The 22739-nt window shown below is 38.0% G+C and overlaps 2 protein-coding genes and 1 pseudogene across 2 annotated transcripts in view; 2 read left to right on the top strand and 1 right to left on the bottom strand.

The window, feature by feature from the left end:
* LOC109394361 (multifunctional protein ADE2) overlaps positions 1–13942 on the bottom strand; it is a 35522-nt gene extending 21580 nt beyond the window's left edge. Inside the window, exons 1-7 of the mRNA XM_019664355.1 lie at positions 13510–13942; positions 9720–9917; positions 3659–3837; positions 2396–2575; positions 2183–2296; positions 1420–1503; positions 35–182 (exon numbers count right to left, since the gene is read on the bottom strand). Of these exons, the coding sequence (XP_019519900.1) occupies positions 35–182; positions 1420–1503; positions 2183–2296; positions 2396–2575; positions 3659–3837; positions 9720–9917; positions 13510–13525 (919 nt within the window). The 5' untranslated portion in view covers positions 13526–13942. The remainder of the gene's footprint in view (positions 1–34; positions 183–1419; positions 1504–2182; positions 2297–2395; positions 2576–3658; positions 3838–9719; positions 9918–13509) is intronic.
* LOC109394358 (translation machinery-associated protein 7 pseudogene) lies at positions 244–1054 on the top strand (annotated as a pseudogene).
* Positions 13943–14261: 319 nt separating the features above from the next.
* Positions 14262–22739, top strand: part of PPAT (phosphoribosyl pyrophosphate amidotransferase) — a 33972-nt gene continuing 25494 nt past the window's right edge. The window contains exon 1 of the mRNA XM_019664360.1: positions 14262–14542. Within this exon, the coding sequence (XP_019519905.1) occupies positions 14415–14542 (128 nt within the window). The 5' untranslated portion in view covers positions 14262–14414. The remainder of the gene's footprint in view (positions 14543–22739) is intronic.

Below are 22739 nucleotides of genomic sequence, written 5' to 3'. Positions count from 1 at the left end.
CCTTCATACTCAGCTTTAATCCTCAGAGTTTCATCTGGTCCTTTATGAGCAGATGTTACCCGAAGTTCACATGGAATGCCAAAGTTTCCACAAGCCTTCTTGATTTTTTCACAGTGACCGAGATCAGAAGTTGAGCCCATCAATACTACAACCCTGCACTGACTTTCTGGCTTCAGAAGCAACTAGAAAAGAAAAACATGGATATGCAAAAGAAGGTAAGGACAAAAATGGAAAAATATAGGAATGAGAACCAAAAGAATAGTGAGTTTACAGAGCTATGGTTTATTGTAAAATTACATTTGGACAGAATATTTTCTTTCTTAATAGACCAAATTTAAGACAAACAGAACAAAATGATACAGAATTTGTTTTTCAAAATAACCTCTCTAAAATAGAGTTCATAATTAAGACCTAAAGAGTATGATTTGTAATCAGATAAAATTGTTTATTATTACAAGAAGCAAGGATAAATACTCAAACCTAATTAATATTCAGATTTTAGTAAATAAGAATTTAGTACATTCTACTTGAGGGAGGTTTCAAGGCACAATCAGCCAAAATACAGAGGTCAGGTTATAAATCGTCAACAGTTCTATGAAATTCAAAATGCATGTTCCAGTGGAAGTGATGTTCTAAAAGGTAGTTAGTACCACTGAATAACTACAAACCCCCTTCAAATTCCATGGAATTATAGTAATCAAAATACCATAAATCTTAGGTCCAGCTGCAAAGGTGGCAAGAAGAAGCCCCTGAAGCAGCCCAAGGAGATGGACAAGGAAGATAAGGCATTCAAGCAGAAGCAAAAAGAGAAGAAACTCGAGGAGTATAAAAGCAAAGGCCACAGGGAAGGGCCCCCTGGCCACAGGTGAAATTAAGAAATCCAGCAAAAAGTGAGCTATTCCTTGTGCCTGGGGCAATGGTGATCCTTAATTCCATTCCTGTTTTAACATCTGGATTCCCTGCCATAACACCTGTTGCTACCTATAGGTAGAATGAAGTGTTGTGTTGAAGCCTGTTGTACATTTAAGAATACACTTTCGTAAAAAAACAAAAACAAAACAAAAAATAACCCATAAATCTTAAAGTAACATTTTAATGTCACATGAAGTTCCAATTCTGAACTCTGCTAACAGAACCCAGACTAATGGAACTCTGAGTAGCAGTGGAGAGGCAGATAGGAAATTTAAGGCTTCTCCTGCAGCCACAAGGAGACAAGATTTCAGGTTTCCCCAACAGGATATGGGAGGAGTGTCAGCAGGGGCTCCAGTACCTCAGTGAGGATAGTTCTGGCTGGCACATTTCTTAAAGGTATTCTTTTCTTTAAAGTCACTGGAAAAAAAAAAAGCACTGCACCTTCCTTTTTGTTTTTCTTTTGGAAGAAAAAATACAAAATGTATGGATTTACTACAAAAGGTTTACCTCTACTCTTTCTGCAACCCACTCAAAATTTTTCTTTACCATCTGGAGCCCTTCAGGAGTTACTTCCTTGAGGTCACGATATGACTAGAAAATAAGATAGAAAGTTTAGAATGCAAGTATTCTATTAGTACTATTCTTGCTATCTGAATTTATTTGGTTTTTAAGGCTTGAGTACGAATTATGAAGAGTTTGCCTAGCAAAGGATATATCTGAAAATGTATCTGAGTTTACAAGTTCATTTCCTGAATTAGACTAAGGAAAGTTCAGATAGTGAATTAAAGTATTTTTAAGGATAAGTGCTTCCTACACTAGCAACTACAATTAACTGCACCAACAGTTCTTATATACATATTAAGTACAGAGAGGGTCTTGCCCTAATTTTGTTATTCAGAAGGAAGAGCAGAAATGGAAACTGATAAGACCCGGAAAATGTGGGACAGAGTTCCAGATCTGCCAGTTCCTCTGGTACCTGAGCAGACATCTATCCTCTCAGAGCCTTAGTTTTCAATTAGCCAAACAAGGATAATACTTGCTCTGTGTGACTGTTAAAATAATAAATGAGAAATCTGCTTTGTAAATGTAAAGTATTATTCCTATCTTTTTTTCCAGAATATAGGAAATATATTTATCTTTAAAAATAAATAACATTCAACAACTCAGGTTTATATCATAAACAAAATAACTGCCTTTTCTTTTCCTCCCATCCGTTTCTTCTCTACCTCAGCCTGATCTTGCAAAGGATTAATAAAACCTAAAGCATCACCTGTTTGTCTTTCTGTTGGCTTCGATCTCCTGACGGCCAGAGTCTCCAGGAATCATTATCAATAACATCAGCAAGAACAATTTCTTTGGTGGTGACATCAACACCAAACTCAATCTAGAAACAACATATTGCCAAAGAAGTTTTTCAAAACTATACTACTAAAGGCACTTCTCAGTTACAATCTTTACTTTCAAATCTCCATTTTATTTGTACCTTCATATCAACCAGTGTACAATCCTGGGGCAACCAGGATTTCTCCAGAATTTCAAAAATAGCCTGTGTAGCATGACTCATGATATCCACTTCAGTTTGGCCTATAACAAGTCCAGCAAAGCAAAATTTTGCAGCAATGATCTGTTCCTCAGACCACTGTGGATCATTATTGGCATCATCCTGAGAATAAAGTATAGAAGTACAATTAATTTAAATATAAGCTTTTTGAAGTTTTCAGATAAACTGAAATCCTTTTTTCCTTGAGCATGAATTACTCAGAAATATTCATTTTCTCTAAAGACTTAATTTTTATTTAAAATACCTTTTAATTCCAGCAATTATTTTTAATTTGTCTACTTTTAATAGCTACTTTAAAATTCAAAATATTTGGGTAACTTATTCTAGATCATGAAGTATTTGAATTTGTTCTATAGAAACTAATTTAAGCACAAGTTTATGATTTTTATTTTTCCTTTTCCTTTATCAGTCAACAGAAATGGTAAAAAGGCCAACACATTTTAGTCCACCTAATCTTCCAGGATGCAATTTTCATAATCTCGTGACCTTATTTTTGATAACCCTTTATAGAAGATTATATGTCTTTGGGGACATTATTTTATAATTCAAGAGACTTCATCTCAAGTAGAGATTAATGAAAAAATAAAATACTTTTATTGTAAGAAGTGTCTCAAATTTACATAAAATTTTTCTTTTACGGGTTCTTGATTTGTGTAATTAAAATCATAATACAAATGCTTTCAACTGTGCAGCTCAAATTAAAAACACAACACTGACATTGCTTCTGAAGTAGAACTATGCTGAACAGCATAAACTAAGATGGAAAGAGAAAGGCAGTTTCAATAGAGAAAACCAATACAAATTCATAACCACTGATTCCTACATCTGTTATTGTATGTTTTTGCTTATGAGACATTAGACTATAAAAAGATCCTTCATAATAGTCTTTATTTCAAAGTCTTCAACATTAAATTAAAAAATTTTTTGAACTGTTAACTTATTTCGTCTTCCTAGTAACTGCTAATTTTAATTTGTTCTTTTTGTTATCTTGGTCAAAAGATAAGTAGATTTACACAGATGTTTTCTTTTAAAAAGTTATCACTGCTAATGGAAGTGAATGTTATTGACATGTTTTTGAGTAACAAATGCAATATCAAAACCTTTAATAATGTTTAATTTTTTTGACTTGGTAATTATAAATTTGTAGTTATGTTATAGTAAGACACAGATGCATAAAATAATTACCTTGAAAAACATCTCCACTTTAGGTGGGTAAAACTTATATCCTTCCTTGACACCAGGATTTCTTTTGAGAAAAGAACCAGTTGCTATTCTTCTACAAACCCATTCAATTGGAATCATTTCACACTTGGGTGCAATGAAAGCTGTCTCCCCCCATTTTCTGGTGAAAGCAGTTTTGATACCTATATATTGGTGAAAAGTAAAAAGTAAAAAAGCTTTATTAAAATTACTTTAAAAGGCAGATCTGAAGTATAATAAAACCCTACCCTTTCAAAAAAAACCCCAAATACTCTATCTCGCTAAATGCATTACCCATAAATGGCACTATCAAAAATAAATTAAGTACTTTAAAAAACGTGGAAGTATGAAAACAAAATTATCAATATGCTTTCTACTGCTTATCAAAATATTCAGGAATATTTCATGTTAATGTCACATGGCAAAGTATATACTAGATCAGAAGATATAGGTCCCAGGGTCTTTACCACTCATTAATACAAAAAATACTTTTTTTTTTAGCTGAGCCATCCCTGCCACCTGTTGGCAGCTCAGCGGCAACTCAGCTTGGGCCGGGCATTGAACCGCTGTTGCTCAGAGCTCAAACTCTTGAGTGAGCTTTTAACCAACTGAGCCACTCGACTGGCCCTACAAAAAATATTTTGAGTACTTCCTCTGCCAGTGGGTACCTAACTTTGCACAAGGCACGTAACATAATTTAGGTGGCACTAATTATTAGATTTGGTTGCAGGATTCTCATATTGTACAGTCTAGTATTATACGGGCCTTGTAAAATATCAATTTACTTATCACAATTAGATATAGCCCTAAATTTTAGATAGTCCTTTTCTCTTAATATTTGAAGCAAATAATCCTTGAAGCACTATCCAGTTATGTAGCAGCAGGAACATAGTGGCCAATATGACCAAAAGCAAAGCAAGTATTTGTCCTTCCTCTACCTTCTCTCTTATGCAAACTGTTATTGGAAAATTAAAGATAAAGAGCTCACTTGTGATATTTAGGATGGGAGCTACTTTATGTGGTGGCCTTGGAAAATAATCTTTCCCAAAATAGTTGCATTATTATGAATCATGATTCATCAATTCCACTTGTATGTATTCTAGGTACTAACACTGTATCCTGAAAATGAGCATTATTATGTTAAACCCATGTAGGTTTTCATGCTTTAATCTACGTTAATGCTACAGTGTTACTTTGTACTGTGATCCAGTAACACTTCTAGGAGAGGCAATAAAATGAAAAGCAGGGACTCAAACACCAATGTTCACAACCGCATACTTCACAATAGCTAAAAGGGCAAACAACACAAGTGTCCATCAACAAAGGAATGGATAGACAAAATGCAGTAAATACATACAATGGTATCCAGTCATAAAAAAGGCATGAAGTTCTGATACATGGTGTAACATAAACTTGAAAAAATTATGCTAAGTAAAAGACAAATATTATATAAATTCCATTTATATGAGGTACCTAAAATAAGCAAATTCATCAGAAAGCAACACAGAGGATACCAGGAGCTAGGGGGAAGGGAGAATGGAGAGTTATTATTTAACAGGTCAGGGTTTCTGTCTGGGACAACGAAAAAGTTCTGGAAATGGATAGTGGTGATAGTTGCACAACATTATGAACATACTGCCACTGAATTGTACACTTAAAAAATGGTTAAAATGGGGCCGGCCGAGTGGCGCGTTGGTTGGTTGGTCTGGCGTCCCAAGCCAGAGAGCCCCGGTTCGGATCTCACATATAAGGGCCAGTGACACTGCCCTCTACAGCTAAGATGCTGAACAACAGCTCAACCTGGAGCTGGGCTGCCATGAGTCGCCAGCAGCCAGCGTGAGCAGCCAACAGCCGCTGTGAGCGGCCATCCAGAAGCTGGCGACTGATCTGCCTCGCCCGGGAAGAGCGCAATGATGCCAACTTGGGCCAGTGAAGCAACGTCCTCCACAACTATACTGAAGAACAAAAGGACAGCAACTTGTCTGTTCCCTTTCCCCCAATTCCCCAGCGCTGTTCCCATCCCCCAATTCCCCAATAAAAATCTTTAAAAAAAAAAGGTTAAAATGGTAAATTTTATGTATGTATATTTTAATTTTACAATTTAATTTTAAAAAGTATCAAGACCTATGTTATGTCAGGCATTGTAAATTCATTTTCTTTCTGTTTAACCCTCTTAACACCTGATAAGGCAGATAGTATGATGATCACCCAACAAAATAGGTAACAATACTGACGCACAGTAGTTATATCGGCTAGTACTAGGTAAAGCAGGGTTTCCGACAACACTGTCTGAACTTTATGGGCTACTCACTTAACCACTATGCTATACTGCCTCTCCTAGCAACGTTAGTACCTCACAGTACAAATACTAGAGCATTAAGGTGAGTTAAAACATCTCCTAGAAACCTGCATGGGTTTAACACAATAATGCTCATTTTGAGGCTGCAATGTTAGTACCTTCAATCCCAATCTAATCCTCTAATCTAGTATGAGTTTTTTCTTATGAAGGATTAGGGATCTTTGATTTCATGTATGTATCCATAATGAAGGTAACCTACATTTATGGAAACCCTGCGCTGTGCTAAATGTTTGTTATCTCATTTAACCAAATATAAAATTTTCAAGGTAGGTATTACTTATATTTTACAGTGAAAGAAGCAGAGGCTCAAAGAAATTAAGTAATTTGACAAACTAAGTCATGCTGCCAGTTGGTAATGGTGCCTGGACTTGAAATGTACTGTTCAGTTCTAAAACCTGTACTGTGTTCTCTGCATTCCCTCTGGGTTTGACCAGTAAAATTCAATTGAAACAAGGAAAATAAATTGTGGTAGGCTGCATGAACAAGAACTCTGGAGAGAATGATTTTACTTGTAAAGAATGGGCTCATGGGTAGGCAGGTGACTGATATCAATACTTAACTTAGGGTGGTTAACTACACCTGGCTTCAAGTTCTTCTTTCTAAGGCTTGTTAATCATTAGTCATACTTACTCATTTGTCTAACAAACTTGACAGATTAGTATTCAAATCTATTGTTTAAGTATAAATAGTTACTTTTACCCAGAGGGAACCCCCCCTTACTTCCCCCACACTACCACTCTACACATACTTAAGGGAAACGAAAGCATAAAAAGAATTTATGGTAATTATCTCATACAGGAAAAAAAAACAACATTGCTTCTAAAAGAGTGATTCAATTTAAATGATATGATTGCTTCTAATGCACATGCTAACCATGAAAGGAAATTTGACTACACATGATGAGAAAAAGAACTCCCTCTATTTGTCTCCGTTGTCTACAAAATTCAAAACTGTTAAGATTACTAAGAAAATGTAAACGTCACTCAATACCCTGAAATAAAATGGCCACATGATAGCTAATCAGCCCACATATCCCTGGGGCCATCCATGTGTTAAAGCTGCCCAGCTCTCTATCTGTGGTTTGGCAACTGCAGGACTGGTATTCATATCACCACTCTCACACCAAAATGTAATTACAGTGAGTTTCTGTAGTGGAGCTGAGGCTTAAAAGGTTAAAATTTGATTTTTAAGTATTGAGACCAAACCCACAAATCTTGTAACTCAGGTAAAGCACATAATATTATTTCCATGGAAAAGCAGTATTACTTATACCTGTTATTTGTACAGTATTTTACAGTTTGCTTATGACTGACAATGAGAAAACTAGAATTCTGATTTACTGATTCTCATTCTGATGCTCTTTCCCAATCTAATTTCTAGAAATATCTTAATTTGGAACATAATCTTAATTGTAGAGGAAGCAATTTTAAATAGACCCCTGGTGATCAACTACACATAGCATTTATTCAACTATTAGCAAGCAAAAATTAGATAAGGCTTAACAGAACTCCTAATCTGTCCCCTAAAACTGGTTTAAGAATTTTTAAAAACCTAGGTTTTCCTTAATTTCACAACACATAAAGCCTGAAAAACACCTTCAACATTTCCTATAAGTCACGTTAAGTTCTAGCTATATTAAATGTGCCTAACAGTAGTTTAAAGAGAATTGTTAGAGTACTTCTTTTAGGGTGGCCAATTTTCGTAGTTAACTCAGACGCAGGACTTTCAAAGTCAAAGCTAGTAAAGTCCTGGACAGAGACAACTTGGATCCCCCTAATTCACTTGTCTTTAAACCCCAGGAAGTGCACTGAATAGTGCCTTATTGAATAAGCAAATAAAACCTTGGGCCTCTACTTATCTTCCATTACTTTAAAATATACATATATACCCACAGTATATAGAAACTAATTTATTAACAATTCATAGTGTTAAGTAACTTTAAAAATTTTTAGGGGAGAAGGAAATAACTTGGGAGGTTAAAAATGGGTCACTTATCTCTACTGCAAAAGGAACCTAAAATTAGTTTGATGCTCTCTCTAGAAATCTACTCAGTCATTGGGAAACTACCAATTAAGGCAGGCTTAAAATAAAAATCTTGGATCATATTACTTAGGAATTGTGGGAGGTCCTTTAAATTTATAGCAATATATGTACTCACTTTTGACGCATAGAGGGATTTATGGTGTGGATGACAGTTTAGGTTGGCAATTAACCACTGTTTTTCACACTAACTTAACAATGTGAAACACGGTACTTTGGAATAGGCTAAACTACTCAAGAACCCATTCTGTACTGACAGACGAATTTAATTTGAATTACTTTGTTATTCTGTGGGAGGTAGGTACATCTACCTTGACTGGAAACGAAAGTATTAAATCCCCTTTTGGATTTAAGAAAAATTAATGCTAGGGGCCGGCCGAGTGGCTCAGTTGGTTAAGAGCTCGCTCAAGAGTTTGAGCTCTGAGCAACAGCGGTTTGAGTCCTGGCCTGAGCTGAGCAGCAGCTGAGCTGCCAACAGGTGGCAGGATGGCTCAGCTTAAAAAAAAAAGAAAGAAAAAAAGAAAGATTAATGCTTACTGGAAACTCTAAGAAATGAAAGGGCAACTGGGAATAGTGGAAGAAAAAGGAAACAAAGTTATTAAATTACAAAATTAAAATGGAGATGATAAAGAACAAAGCTTTTATAAATAAGGAACCAGAAGCTTCAAAGGTTGAGTGATCCAAGGTAATGGCGCCAGAGGGAAAGAGCTCAAATCTTTTATTAGCTGAGATTTCATACACTACAGACCAATCAGCTGCTGAATGAATCCCTGCAGAAAACCCATTATCCTAATTCCCCTGCCTTTGCTCCAAATGCCCTCCACACAATGTTCTGATCTTAGTTTCATCTTTCTAATGGATTTCTCTAATGGATTTCAGAGTTGGAGATAACCCTGAAGATCTCTGCCAGATCTCTCACTTGGGGAATGGCAGGATGAGGTGTGGTTAGTCTTCAATTACTGGGTTGTCAGAAAAGTCATGACGCATTTTTGCAACGAAAAACATTGAAAAAATACGTCATGACTTTTCCGACAACCCAATACTTTTCAGAGATTTCAAGTTTAAGAGAAATGTGAAATTCTGTATTATCTCCAAGGGGTGGAGCAAAGAATAATTGTGTAGAATAATAGGGACTAAATTTCAATTAATCAGAGCTACCCAACACCAGAAAGGGCTTCCTTCATAGGGAAGTTCCTTAAGCTCCTTCATGGTAGGTCCCTCCCTGGAAGATGTTCTAGGAGAGAGAATTTGCAAGGAAGATATACGTGCCAGACAAAAACTGAAGCAAACTGTTAAGATTCCTTTTAACTAACTACTTACTAATTTCAAATCAAGCAAAGCGTTATAGTGAAATTTAAGAGTTCCTGGTTTGATTTAAATAAACTTACGTGTGAGACATCTCCAAGCAAAATGTTGTTAATCCAAATAATGTCATCTCTCCATGAAAGAGATCCGAGTGTGGTGTGTGTGTACGCATGAAAGGGAAGAGATTGTGGGGGGAGCCACTTACCTGCTTACTGTAATAACTAAAAACTATTAACTGGTAGTCAACAAGTTAATCCAAATGTGTCATTTCACCATGAAAAGGACTAATATGTGTGTGTGAGAGAGAACTTGAAGGCGGAGGCTACTGGGAGAACCACTTACCTGCTTTCTGTAACAACTGAAAAATACAACTGGTAATTTTATTTGAGATTGCAGCTTTTCCTTCCAGGTGATTCTTTCTGGCTGCATTTCCTGCTGTAATCTGGTCCTTGGACTGCAGGAGAACTTTTCCTGGACTATCTAACAATTCATAGACTTCTTTTGTTTTACCCTCATAGAGCTTATTACCAATGTTCAGTACTGTGGAAATAAAATAAGAAACATCAGATTTCAGGACATTTTTTGAATATTAAAGACTAAACACCTAGAATAATGATCAGTGAACATACAGAGTAGATAAGTAATAATTTTAATAAAAATTAACTCATCTGCATAGCTTATACTCTACAAAGTATTTTCACATGCAATGTCACATTTGATTTATACAATTTTGTGAGGAATTATTATGTAAATATAGAGATTAAAAAACTAAGTATCAAAAAGGTAGAGGTCATGCAGTTAGGAAATGGCACAGCCAGACAAAATCCTAAATCTTTTGATATCAAATTCTGTGCTCTTTCCACTATGAATCTGCTTCTCTCATAGCAGAGCTGAAGTAGAATTAAAGTACACTAAAATTAATGTATAGTATTTTCATATACATATTACAATACAGTAACTACACTGGCTTGCAGGGGAAAAAAATGTTGTATTTTTCCTGACTTCTGCTTTCCGTGGCAGGCAAAATAGGAAAGTTCAGCCAGATGGGTTCCTGATTTCAAGTTAATATACAACAGGAGGCTCCTCAAACCACTACGATGAGTTAGCCCACTCAGAAGCACCCCTATTTCTCAATCCTGCTTCCTAATCCCCCACTGTTAACCCTTTTTCCTGACAGTTGTAGGAAACTGAGAATGTAAGGACAAGAGAATCCAATTTTGATGTATGTCATAATACCTATAAAAAAAGTAGACCCTAGTCATAAGAATGATTTAAATGATCAGAAATAATTGAAGTTTAAGAACTTAAAATTTCCAAGGGGAGAAATCACCCCCTCTTGATTCCAGAACACTGACTCTTTCTCAGTATCAGCATTTTTTAGTGTCCATGTGCTAGGTAGTAGGGATATATCAGTAAAGGAGACAGAGTTCCTGCTATCAAGCAACCTGAGTCTGATGAAAGCTGAAATTAAACAAGGCATCAAAGTATAATATGCGAAATATACAGACTATAGGATCACAGTTCATAGCAGGGCACCTAACCTAGCCTAAATATCAGAGAAGACGAAAACAAAGTGAGAATTAAGCTGAGATCTCATGATCAAAATTTAGGCAGAAGAGGGAAAGGGCTAAGTAGTAGTGGTGTAAAAAGACCATGGTGAAAGAGAACATGGCAGAGCATCAGTATATTTGGAGTACTGTTTGTGTGTGTACACTGCTGTTGGGCAGAGGTGGAGGGAACAGCAAAGGAATAGAAAGGAATGGCAGGAGATACTCGTAAGACTTTAAGAGTTGGGGAGGGGTCAGATTACCAGCTAGTGAAGGTAAATATTAAACAAACCAGTTACAATTCAAGAGTTGCCACTGCAGGCTACCTAATTTAGAGGATGAATCCCCATCTCCCATTACAATGTTCTGACTTACTTCAAAAAAGGCCTTTCAAGACATAGCCCAGCTTAGTGCTCCAAATTCAGATTTCTCTATTCCCTTGCTTTGAACTCCAACTTCCGTAACCGAATTTCTCTAGCCCCCTCCCAGGCTTTGGACATGGAACACTGTTTCCTTTCCTTCCATTTCACTACTCAGTCTCAGGCCTCATAAGCCATGTTGATAGAATTCAGTCTATCCTAAGAACAACCATGTGGCTTTTCAGCACTTGAGTAAAATGACAGATTCCTATATTAGAAAGATCATTATGGCTACTGTGTGGCAAACGAAATGAGGAAAGGGGAAGAAAGAAAACTAGAGACTGAGAGACCAGTTAGGATGCTGTGGCAGCAATCGAGTCAAGAAATGTCCTGGTCTAAAGGAAAAGCACAGGGAAAAAGACTCAAGATATTTTAACAATTGATTCATCATGGGGGATAACAGACAGGGGAAAGTCAAGGATGTTGCCTGGGTTAGATAAAGCAAAACAAAGTTTGTACCTACTGCCCCTCCTTCCCAGTTTAGTGGGATCAATATTTATTACGTAATCATTAAATAAGAGAGGAATTTCAACTAATGGGTAGAAATAACATAATCATAGACATATGCTACAAGTACTGCGATGCCTGCTACAAGTTTGTGGATGAATTCAGAGATTAGTGACAACTGAAGATTCACAGAACTGATACTTAAGAGTCTTGAAAAGTATAAGGTTAAGAACATCTAGGACTGTGCTGTCCAATAAGGTAGTCAGTAGCCACATGTGGTTATGAAATACTTGAAATGTGGCTATTCTAAATTGATATGTAAAGTGTAAAATACATAATGGATTTCAACATGAAAAAAGGGATGCAAAATATTATTATTTATATTGACTACATGTTTAAATACTATTTTGGATATACTGGATTAAATAAAATATATTAAAATCCATTTCACCTGTTTTTATTTTTTAAAACGTGGCAACCAGAAAACAAAGTTACATATGGTTTCACATTGTACTTTTATTAGGCAGTATTGTTCTAGCATAAACAAACACATAGAAGAGTAAACTTGGTGAATTAGTCTGAATGGAATGTAGGCTTAGAAGTCACAAAAGAAAAAAATCAAAGATGGGGTTCAGAGGTAGGAAGGAAGCTGTATGCGGGATGTGAACGATAGGGTCTTCAGACTGGATTTGAATAGCTCTTGGACTGACACTGAACATTTTCAGCAAGAAAACGCTGAAAACCATAAAGGTGACATTTTAGCAAGATTAACTTGCCAAGAATATGCAAGATGAAGTGAAAAAGTAAAGACTTTAGAGTCTACTAGTTTAGAGATACAGTAGGAAAAATTCTGATCTAATGCCTTGATTTTATGAAGTTTTTACTCAATTATCATCTGGATCTTTTTGTTTAGTCTAAAATTTTTAATGTAAATTCAATTTTTTCTATGTGGAAGAGAATGTACTGATAAGTTAATACAAGAATTTTGGTTCACCATAAATTTAGAAATTGGGTTTGTGGGGTAAATAAACCCAACGGTTTACCAGCATAAGTTGCACAGTCTTTACTGAGGATATAATCACTCGTGAACAAAACATTAGTAAATATGATAAATGCAAAGGGAAGCAAGGAAACTTTGCTTGGTCGTTTTGAAGCTCTCCAAAGCCATCATGGCACCAAAAGACTACTTTAAAAACACAAAAAAAATTTGGACAGAAAATAGCGGATTTTTCAGAATGTTCAATTATTAACTTTCTGGAACAACAGGTTACTATTAACCCAACGGAAAAATCAAGACTTTGGGTTGAAGAGTCAATACGAGATGTTCCCGTGGTTTTCAGTACTTATTAACTACAAAATTGATTCCCAGGCACCTCTCTAACCCCTCGCTACTTCTTCTAATTATCCTGCTCCTCTAACTCTGTTCCTTTTCCCCACACCAGAAGCAGTTCTGGGGAGTTTAAGAAAGTTCGGAGAGGCCCAGGTGCGGTTTGTTTCCAACGCACCGTTCCGCGGCACCTGGGCCACATGTCCGCCCGCCTCGCGGCCTAGAGGGGCGGCTTCAGGGAGGCCGGACACTGTCCCGGAAAGGCTGTCATCAGGGCCACGGGGCGCGCACGTGTCTTGGCCGAGCCCGCGAGCTCAAGGCCCAGAGAGGGGCCGGAAGGCCGTGGAAGGCAGGAAGTCCCCGGCAGACTCCTTGGGACGCCCATTACTCACCCTCAGCTGTCGCCATTTTCCTTGGTGGGTTGGGGGTAGTGGCCGCGCTAGGAAGAGAAGCGGGATTCTGGAAAAGAGTATTGGTCAGAGAGGCTCACGGGGCCGGGAGGGAGGCGCGGCGCAGACACACCCCAGGCGGTGTCGCGTGACCCAGCGCGCACGCTCGGGCTCAGGTCGAGCACCGACGACACCCGCGGGACACCGGGGCCTCGGCGGACCGAGAGGAATTTCAACTCCCGGAGTGTGCGCTTTCCCCGCGGATTCCCGCCGCGCAGGCGCAGCAACGCAGACCGTCACCCTCCCCCGCTACCCGCTGGCGCTGTTCCAGGAAAGGCGAAAAGTGGCGCGCACTGACGGCTCCGCCCCTTTTTGCAGAAAATGGGCCCCCTTTCTCGTCTGGGATAGCGGTTCATAGGTTGGAGTGTACCAAGAAGGGACGGCCGGGGGAAAACATGTGGGTAGGGCCATACAAAGTTTACATCCTCTGGGAGAGAAATGGCGTTAATCACGCTAGTCTCATCACTCCAGTCATGGGTGCTGGAAAATAACGGAGATCTACAGGGGTTAGAAAAATTAGCCTCTCATAAGGCTCGAGTGGAGGCCTAGCTCCACTCCCGCAAGCCTGTGACTCCGCCTCTCCTAGGCGCCGCTTCTCCCTCTGCTAACGGTCATTGGTTGGCCCGGAGGTGGGACGGGGTGGGGCGGCGGCGGCGGCGGCGGGGGAGGCGGGCGAGCTAATCACGCTTACTTGGGGAAAGCACGCGCCGCCGCAGTAGCGAGGGTCGTGCCGCTAGGAAGGAAGCGGCTGTCGCTAGCTTCAGAGGCGTACGGGCCGTGCGGGCAGCTGGTTGGTGCTTACACCCCTGCCGTGGCGGCAGGTCCTTCCACGTGTTTTCTGCGGCGACATGGAGCTGGAGGAGTTGGGGATCCGAGAGGAATGTGGCGTGTTCGGGTGCATAAGCTCAGGAGAGTGGCCCACGCAGCTAGATGTGCCTCATGTGATCACTCTGGGACTCGTGGGGCTGCAGCACCGGTGAGCAACCCGGTGAAGGGTGGGGGTGGCGACGCGCGCGCTTCTCCATTTGCCCAAGCTCCCTGTGGCTGAAGTTGGCCATCTCGCGGGCGCCTGAAGGCCGGGAGGCCGGACCTCTCTTAACTGAACCGGTACCTCTGTGGCATCAACCAGGTTGCCACGGCGTGCGCCGGGGTACCTTGCCTCCCTGAACTTTAGCCTATCCTCCCCACCCCCAACCCTTAGTGCTCTTTAGGGTCTCTCCCCTCCCTACGGTTTGTGCACCCCTACTGCTGCCCGGTTTTAATCTCTCAGAGCCTGGAGCTGTTTTTGTGATAGGCTTGTGCCGGATGGCTGCTGATGCAGGACCGACAGGCAACACCTTGAGGTGTTCGCGCGCAGCCTCCAACAACTGCAAGCTTTTGTTTGCAAGGGCAGAGCTGTTGAGCTGATGATTTGAAGCTAGTCATAGTTGTGGGAACTTAGGGACCCTAGAGTTCAAACCCGGGGAAACAGGACTCGCTTGTGTTCCAAAGGAACTACCAGTTGTAGATCTCATATAAATTAACTGAAAATAAACCAATCACAGGGAATGGTGCATCTGCAAAAGATCTCATTGGTAAACGTTTTAGATACTGAATGATAAGGTTAGTAGTAAGAAGATGCCAAAAGTAACTGCCTTCTTTAAAAGAGGGAGAGAGGTGTAGTTCCTGTGTGGCAAAATAACGTTAATTTTGAAAAATTGGTAGGTCCCTTTGAGTTAAAAATAATTTTGCTTTCATGATCTTTGAATTTCTTACTACCTGACCTAACTGGAAGTTGATATAAACAATTTTGTTGGGTTAAGAAATATAAATCTAGGTTTGATGTTATCACTGAAAGTATTACAAAGTTTCCATAAGGCAATACCACAGCAACAAATTCTAGAACAGTTAAGGAACTTGGCAATAACACTTATCTGCAATATGAGTGAAACATGTATAAATGCATTCCAAGTGATTAGCTTTCCCTCACCAAGCTTAAATTAGAAGTGCTAGTCTTATCCCTCTTTTCAGGGTCCCAAATACTTGAGTTTGAGTTTCACGTCTTGTTGTATTCCTTGTTTACTAACAGTAACTTAGAATCTGGGATGAATCAAGAATATTTTTAACTTGAATGACTCTAATCTTGACTGTGAGTTGACTAATAGAGATCTTGTTTTAAAATACATTTATCGAGAATATTATATATATATGTGTGTGTGTATATATATATGTGTGTGTGTGTGTGTGTATATATATATATATATCCCAAGGAAAAAGTAAAACCTATATGGTAGTCCAGAGCAACATTAGTTTATAACATTCTTAGGAGTAATTATTTTGGCTATTCTGTCATGGGGAGAGGGGCGTAGAAACTAGGGATCTATCGAGTTGCTTGGTGATCTGTGGGAAATATATGAACGGACCTTGAATTTTTTCCCCTATTACTTTTTAGCTAAAATAACTGAGAAAGATCATCCATTTATCTCTTCATTAAATATGTGCCTAGAGAAAGGGGCTGATTTTTTTTAAATGAATAGAGCTTGATTTCTAGTTACATACATTTTTCTATGTGAAAGAATTATGAGATAATAAAAGATACAGGCAATAAAAATGTGCTTATATGATTATATGATAAGATTTTCCTTATATAGGCATAGAACCATTAAGGTGCCGTTAGAGGGCTGGTTCTCACCCATAAATCTATCCAATTCAAAATTTTAAATTAGGGCCGGCTGAATGGCACGTTGGTTGGGAGTTGGCTTGGGACGCCAGAGGGCCCCGGTTCGGATCCCACATATGAGGGCCAGTGACACTGCCCTCTACGGCTAAGATGCTGAACAACAGCTCAGCCTGGAGCTGGGCTGCCGTGAGTCGCTGGCGACGTTGTAGGCTGCAGCCCCTGCTGCAGTGGGTTGCCATGGGCTACCATGTGTAGCCAGCAGCCAGTGTGAGTGGCCAGCAGCCACTGTGAGCGGCCATCCAGAAGCCGGCAACTGATCCTCGCCCAGGAAGAGTGCAATGATGGTGCCAACTTAGGCCAGTGGAGCAACGTCCTCCACAACTAGACTGAGGAACAAAAAGACAGCAACTCGTCTGTTCCTCCCCCAATTCCCCAATTAAAAAAAAAAAATCTTAAAAAAATTTTTTTTTTAAATTAGCAAAGACCTCACCCTTCAGAGGAACTGACTCAGATTGGAAGAACAATGAAACTCCCTTAGGTCTGGAAGATAAAACCTTGTTAATCTAAACTGGTTGATAGGGGTCAAAGATGAAGAACTAATGTTTTTATATGGCATTGAATCAAGGAATGTCAAAACTGGAAGCCAAGATGGGTTGTCATAACTTAACATATACGATAGCCGTATAACATTTTACATATATATATATATATATATATATATATATATATATATATATATATATATATATATATATATTACACTGACAAATGGTGCAGAAGGCCCTACCTCCTTAACCCCCCACCCTTACCCCCATTGGTTTATGATATTCTTAGGAGTAGTTGTTTTGGATATTCTGTCAGTAAGAATTGATTTTTTTTCCCCCTTATCGATGAAGGAATTTCTCTCTTATACATTATCTTCCTAAAACATGGACCCTGGAAGGTGATATTTCTATCGCTTTTGCATTGTATTTGGTTCTGTTTTTATCTTAAGCATAATCTGACCTAAAAAAATTTAGTCTCAGGGATAACAGAATATATAAAAACAAATGGATTATCAATTAATTGCTAGACAATCTTGTACTGGATACTTACCGTATTTTGCCATGTATAATGCACATTTTTTTTTTTGGTTTAAATTTGTGAGGGGAAAAATAAGGATGTGCATTATACATGGGTAGTACTAATGCCGTATCTATATAAATGTTTTAACTTTTATTTATGCTTATGAGTTAAAAGTGCAACTCTAGAAATCAGTCATGATATCCGTATGCAGTGTAATACCCTGGAATACGATAATTGGTTCTGTTGAACTTACAAAGAACTTGCAAAGACCGAAGAGTTCTTGGCCTTCTATGATATGTAAATATCATAAATTTGTTACTGGTACATAAAATTTCTTGTACCTTGTATCTGTTCTTGTGTTTTCTAATTATTTATTACAAAAAATTTCTTGTACCATAATATGTTAAAAAATGCTAAAATTCCTTTATAATACAAAAAACAAGAACCTAAATGTAAACAAATGAAAATTTGAATTAAAATTAAAGATTTTTTTTTTCCCCCTGAAAGCTTGAAAAACATGTGTGCATTATACATGGCAAAATATTGTAAATCCAGATGGGGTCATCCAGAAGTACTTCTTTATAGTAGTTGTTCTCGTTATTTGCAGATTTATTCCATAGCTCTGCTTTTGTCAGGGCAGTGTTAGTTTAATGTTGAAAATTAAATTGTCCTCCTTAGTTGTATAAGATGTGTGTGTGTGCACTTATCAGATTTCATACAATCACCAAATGCTTTTTTGGTCCAGAACACATCAGTTCAGAGTTCTGGACAAACCACATACCCTCTCATAGATCAAAAATTTTAACCTTTAAACCAGGCACATTTTACGGAAACTAGAATGACTGGACATATTTGAAGATTCCATAAAAGGAATTACTAAAACTTCATAGATTTATTTTATCAATCAACTACTTAGCCTTTCCTTAGTTAGGAGATGAAGATGCCCTTCAATGAATTATTGCTTCTCTGGGTTAGGAATTGAACCCTACAATTGATAAACATTTTCATACCTCTTTTAAAAATTTATGAGATTTACCTGATGAAGTTGGATCACGGAGGGGTTCTCCTGTCTACAGAAACATTCTGTAGAATCTTTTGGTTCTGTTATGCTTTGAGGAAACCGATTGGCAGTGATCTCCGGAGCAGTTTTCTTAAGAGATATAGACTCTGGTTCTGTAAAAGGAGTATATAACATTACCACTAGAAAAGCACTTGTGAGAAAGCATGATGCACTCAGATAAACTTCTGTGGAATTAGTGCTGGTTATTTTTATTTAGTTTGTTGGAGAACACAGGAGTAGGTTGTGAGAGAATTTGCTTTGAGTTGCCAAATTAAGGTTGGGGATAACTTTATTTTGATTTTCATCTCTTAGTCATGACCAAATATATCACGTTTGTATAGTGTTTTACATCCCCTTGGTTGGGAAAAGGACTTAGTTTAAAATTGTCCTTGCTAATTGTTCCAGTCTTTGATTTTGAAAGACTTTTAATTCAATTACTTTCATAATTTAACGATTCTCAGTTTTAAAATCGTATGTGTTTATGATTCTTCCAGTTATAACTATTATTTAGGACTCTGCATTTTGTATTCGTCTGTAGCAGAATTTATGTATCCTCAAGTCTCAAAGTACTACGGCTTTGTCATTCTGGTCAATATTGGGAACAGCTCCTTAACATAAGACGAAATCTAGCCCCACGTTTCCTCGTAACATCAGTTTGATCTTGGGCAAGTCTAACTTGTGAGTCTGTTGTGTCATCTGTTGGGCTAAACTTGTATATTTAAAGGGCCACTACTCAAATTCAGTGGGTTGGGAATGATCCTGTTGTGTAGTTAACCCTTAGCAGTTTCCCTTTTCAATAGCATATCCACTAGAGGGCATTAAGATAAGGCAAAGGTGTGGCAACTCATCTGACTTGCAATTTTTGTCCAAAAATGGAGACTAAAATTTTCAGCTCACTTGAGATACAAGGGTTGTCAGGCAGCAGGATGAGTGGGGAGGGGTAGATTCCTGCTGTTCTCTAATTTTTTATTCAAAAAATGTTTGTTGTGCTCCTACTGTGTACATATTCAAGGCACTGTGGTAGACACTAGCAACACAGTACCACACAGGACAGATGTGGTCTCTGCCCTTCACAGAGAGGCAATGTAGCCATCTGGTTGGAGAGCATAGAATTCTCTATGCCTCCATTTCCTCCTCTCTAAATTGGGGATAATGATAGCACTTACCTCATAGAGTTGGGGTAGGGATTAAATGCATGAATATTTGTAGAGTGCTTAGAACAGTTCCTGGGTATATGCATACCCATGACCTTGCATCCCACTCCTGGGTAAATACTCAACAGAAATACATACATATGTTTATTGGGAGACACGCAGAACTTTTATAGCAGCATTATCGTAATAGCCCCAATCTGGAAACACTGGAAATATCAAACAGTGAAATGGATAAAGAAGGTAGTGGGATGTATATTCCTATAATGGAATATTCTACAGTAATAAAAGAGAACAAACTCCTGCTACACGTATTATAAAAAGTAAATAAAATCATGGATGAATCTCACAAGCAATGTTGAGTAATGTGTGGTGATGGAAGTCAGAAGAGTGATAACCTTTATGGAGACTAGGAGGATGATTTATGACTGGGAGGCCTCTAGGGTGCTAGTGTAATATTTTATGTCTTGATTTGAACGGTGGTTGCATGGCTGTGTTCACTGTAAAAATTGAGCTCCTCAACTATTTGTGTTTACTGAAAACAAGTTGATAAATTAAAAATCTATAAAATGCTGAAGTTGGATTATCCTAGAGATGTAATCATTTACTCTGTGTTGGATTACTAGGGTCAGAGAGAATTCAGGTTTTCTGATTCTCAGTCTGGTGCTTTTACTTCTATTCTGCATTTTTCTCCCATATGCAATACTATATTCTATCTATTATCTTCCCTGACATCTTTAATGGGTCAGTTTAGACTTACAGCTCACATAATTAGGTTGGCTTCTGAGTTTTGCTTATTTGTAGAATTGCTAAAATGTTATACCCATTACTAACTACCTTTAGAAAACACCAAAATTCAGAATTTATTAGTTTGTAGGTTTTTTTTTCTTTTTTCCATTTACATCTCAGTCTTCTGACAGCAATCACTGTAAAGTGTACTTTAAAGCCTCATGATAAATATGTAGTTGTGCAGAAATTTCTAACTATGGACAAGTTTCCGTTTACTCTATTACTTCCACTGTTAATGAGCTATGAAAGAAATCATTACTCAGTATTTTTTGCTCTCACACAGCTCATGAACAATGTATTTAGTCTATTTGTCAAGGACAAGAGTAAACATCTCTTATCAAGAAAAATCTACAGAAGCTTTCCTCAATGTGGAAAAACTTGGCATTTCTCAGGGTCTTACCATCTTCGTGTGCTTTTCTCTTGATGCTGAAAGTTCTTGGGTTTTTGGCATGACCTTCAAATAATTCTTAAAACAAACAAAAGAACATAGGAAGAGAAGAATAATGTGAAATCATTTAAAATATATAGATCTTTAAGCATTCAAGTACACTAAAGTAAGAATATTTAAACAATTGAACAGGTAAAGAAGAATGAGTTTAAGAATTAGGACTATTTTGGTACAAGATTTGGAAAGAAGTGGAAACTTGACAACTTAGGGTTGTATTTCATAATAATTTTTGGGTCATTTGAACATAACCATAGTGTTAGGATTTTATTTTTGAAGAGTTTATTGCTAAGTTAAAATGCAAAGAGCAAAGTTTATAGCATTTTTATTGTACAAGGTCAATTCCAAGGTTACCATGTTTGCATTTGGCAGTTCTGAGAGTGGGTTGTATTAGAATGTGGTCAACTTCTTCATAAAATCTCATTTTTCTTTGAGGATTGCCATTTTTCTTTTGTAAAACTCTATTCATATTTTAAGTTTTTGTATTTGGTACAACATTGTTTCCAATCTCTGTCTATTCCAATCTGCATTAGTCTTCTGGCAGGTTCCTCAAATATTTCTTTGTCTTGTGGCCCCTTCAAACATTTGCTTACTTTTTTCATCAGACCATATGTGTACAAGTGCTCTGACCTCATTGTCACACCAGTGTTTTCCAGTCCCTGTGTCGCTTACTGTTAAAATCTGTAAATGACTTTTAGTGTCTTCTAAAGATGTATGATTACCTATAAACCAACATGATTTACAATTACTCAAACCTATAGATAAATCATGTATTTGAATATTATTTATTTAAAACAACCTGGATTGCCGTAAAGCACTGAGAATTATAATAATTTCAGTATGTGGGTCAAAATGTTTTTCATGTGTTCATATTCAAATAAAATATAACGTAGCTGCTTTTCGTCAATGGGTAATTTTTTTTTTCTCTTAAGATTTTATTGGGGAATTGGGGAAGGGAACAGCATTGGGCAATTGGGAAAGGGGAACAGACAAGTTGCTGTCCTTTTGTTCTTCAGTCTAATTGTGGAAGACGTCGCTTCACTGGCCCATGTTGGTATTATCATTGCGTTCTTCCCGGGTCAGGTAGTTGCTTGCTGGCAGCTCACGACGGCTCACGGCGGCTCAGGGCAGCTCACGGCAGCTCTCGGGGCTGCCGGCCAGCCCCACTGCAGCCTATGCTGTAACCGGCGACTCATGGCGGCCCAGCTGTAGGTCGAGCTGTTGTTCACCATCTTAGCTGTAGAGGGCGCAGCATCACTGGCTCTCATGTGGGATCCGAACTGGGGCCCTGCTGCTCAGAACTGGCATCCCAAGCCAACTTCTAACCAATGCACCACTCGCTGGCCCCGTCAATGGGTAATCTTCATTAGATATTTATGAATATGGGGAGTCTCAGTGTTTACTAATTTCTTTTAGTAAGAAATTCCAGGAATAGACATTTTCTTTCCATGGTAATATTCTCTACCAGCTCAGGTATAATGAGGCAATTACACAATAGAGAACTTCTCTATAAGTACTTAAACTGGTATATATTAGACTTTAAATGTCAAACTAACATTTAAAATTGAACAATTTAGAGCCTGTACCTAACCCAATACTTTGTGGTGCTTTGGGGCGCCCACCTCTTCAAAGCAATACTTATAGTATCTTTCTCTGTCAGAAAACAAAGAGAATAGCAATTTAAATTTGTTGTTTACCAAACTCTAATCTTTTGCAATTGAAGATTGGGCTGAAAAACTAGTAAGGCTGGGTTCCCTATTCAAAACTGTAGCCTCGAAGCCAAGAACATTTGCCATCTATAACCTAATTTTAAAATGGCTGTGTAGGATTAACCATCTTCAAAATCTTGCAAATGTTCTGCCGTAAAAGTCACAAGGCAGTACACTGAATGCTCTATTTGGGATTATAATAGTACTTTTAGACCCAATTGGTAACATCTTTCATTTACTTTAATGACAAAGAGTTCTTACACCTTTTTTTTTTCTCATTTGATCCTCATTGTAA

The sequence above is a fragment of the Hipposideros armiger genome, unplaced genomic scaffold (assembly GCF_001890085.2).
Source record: "Hipposideros armiger isolate ML-2016 unplaced genomic scaffold, ASM189008v1 scaffold_420, whole genome shotgun sequence".
NCBI lineage: Eukaryota > Metazoa > Chordata > Mammalia > Chiroptera > Hipposideridae > Hipposideros > Hipposideros armiger.
The sequence above is the reverse complement of the archived record's forward strand: the minus strand, read 5'-3'. Positions and strand labels throughout refer to the sequence as shown.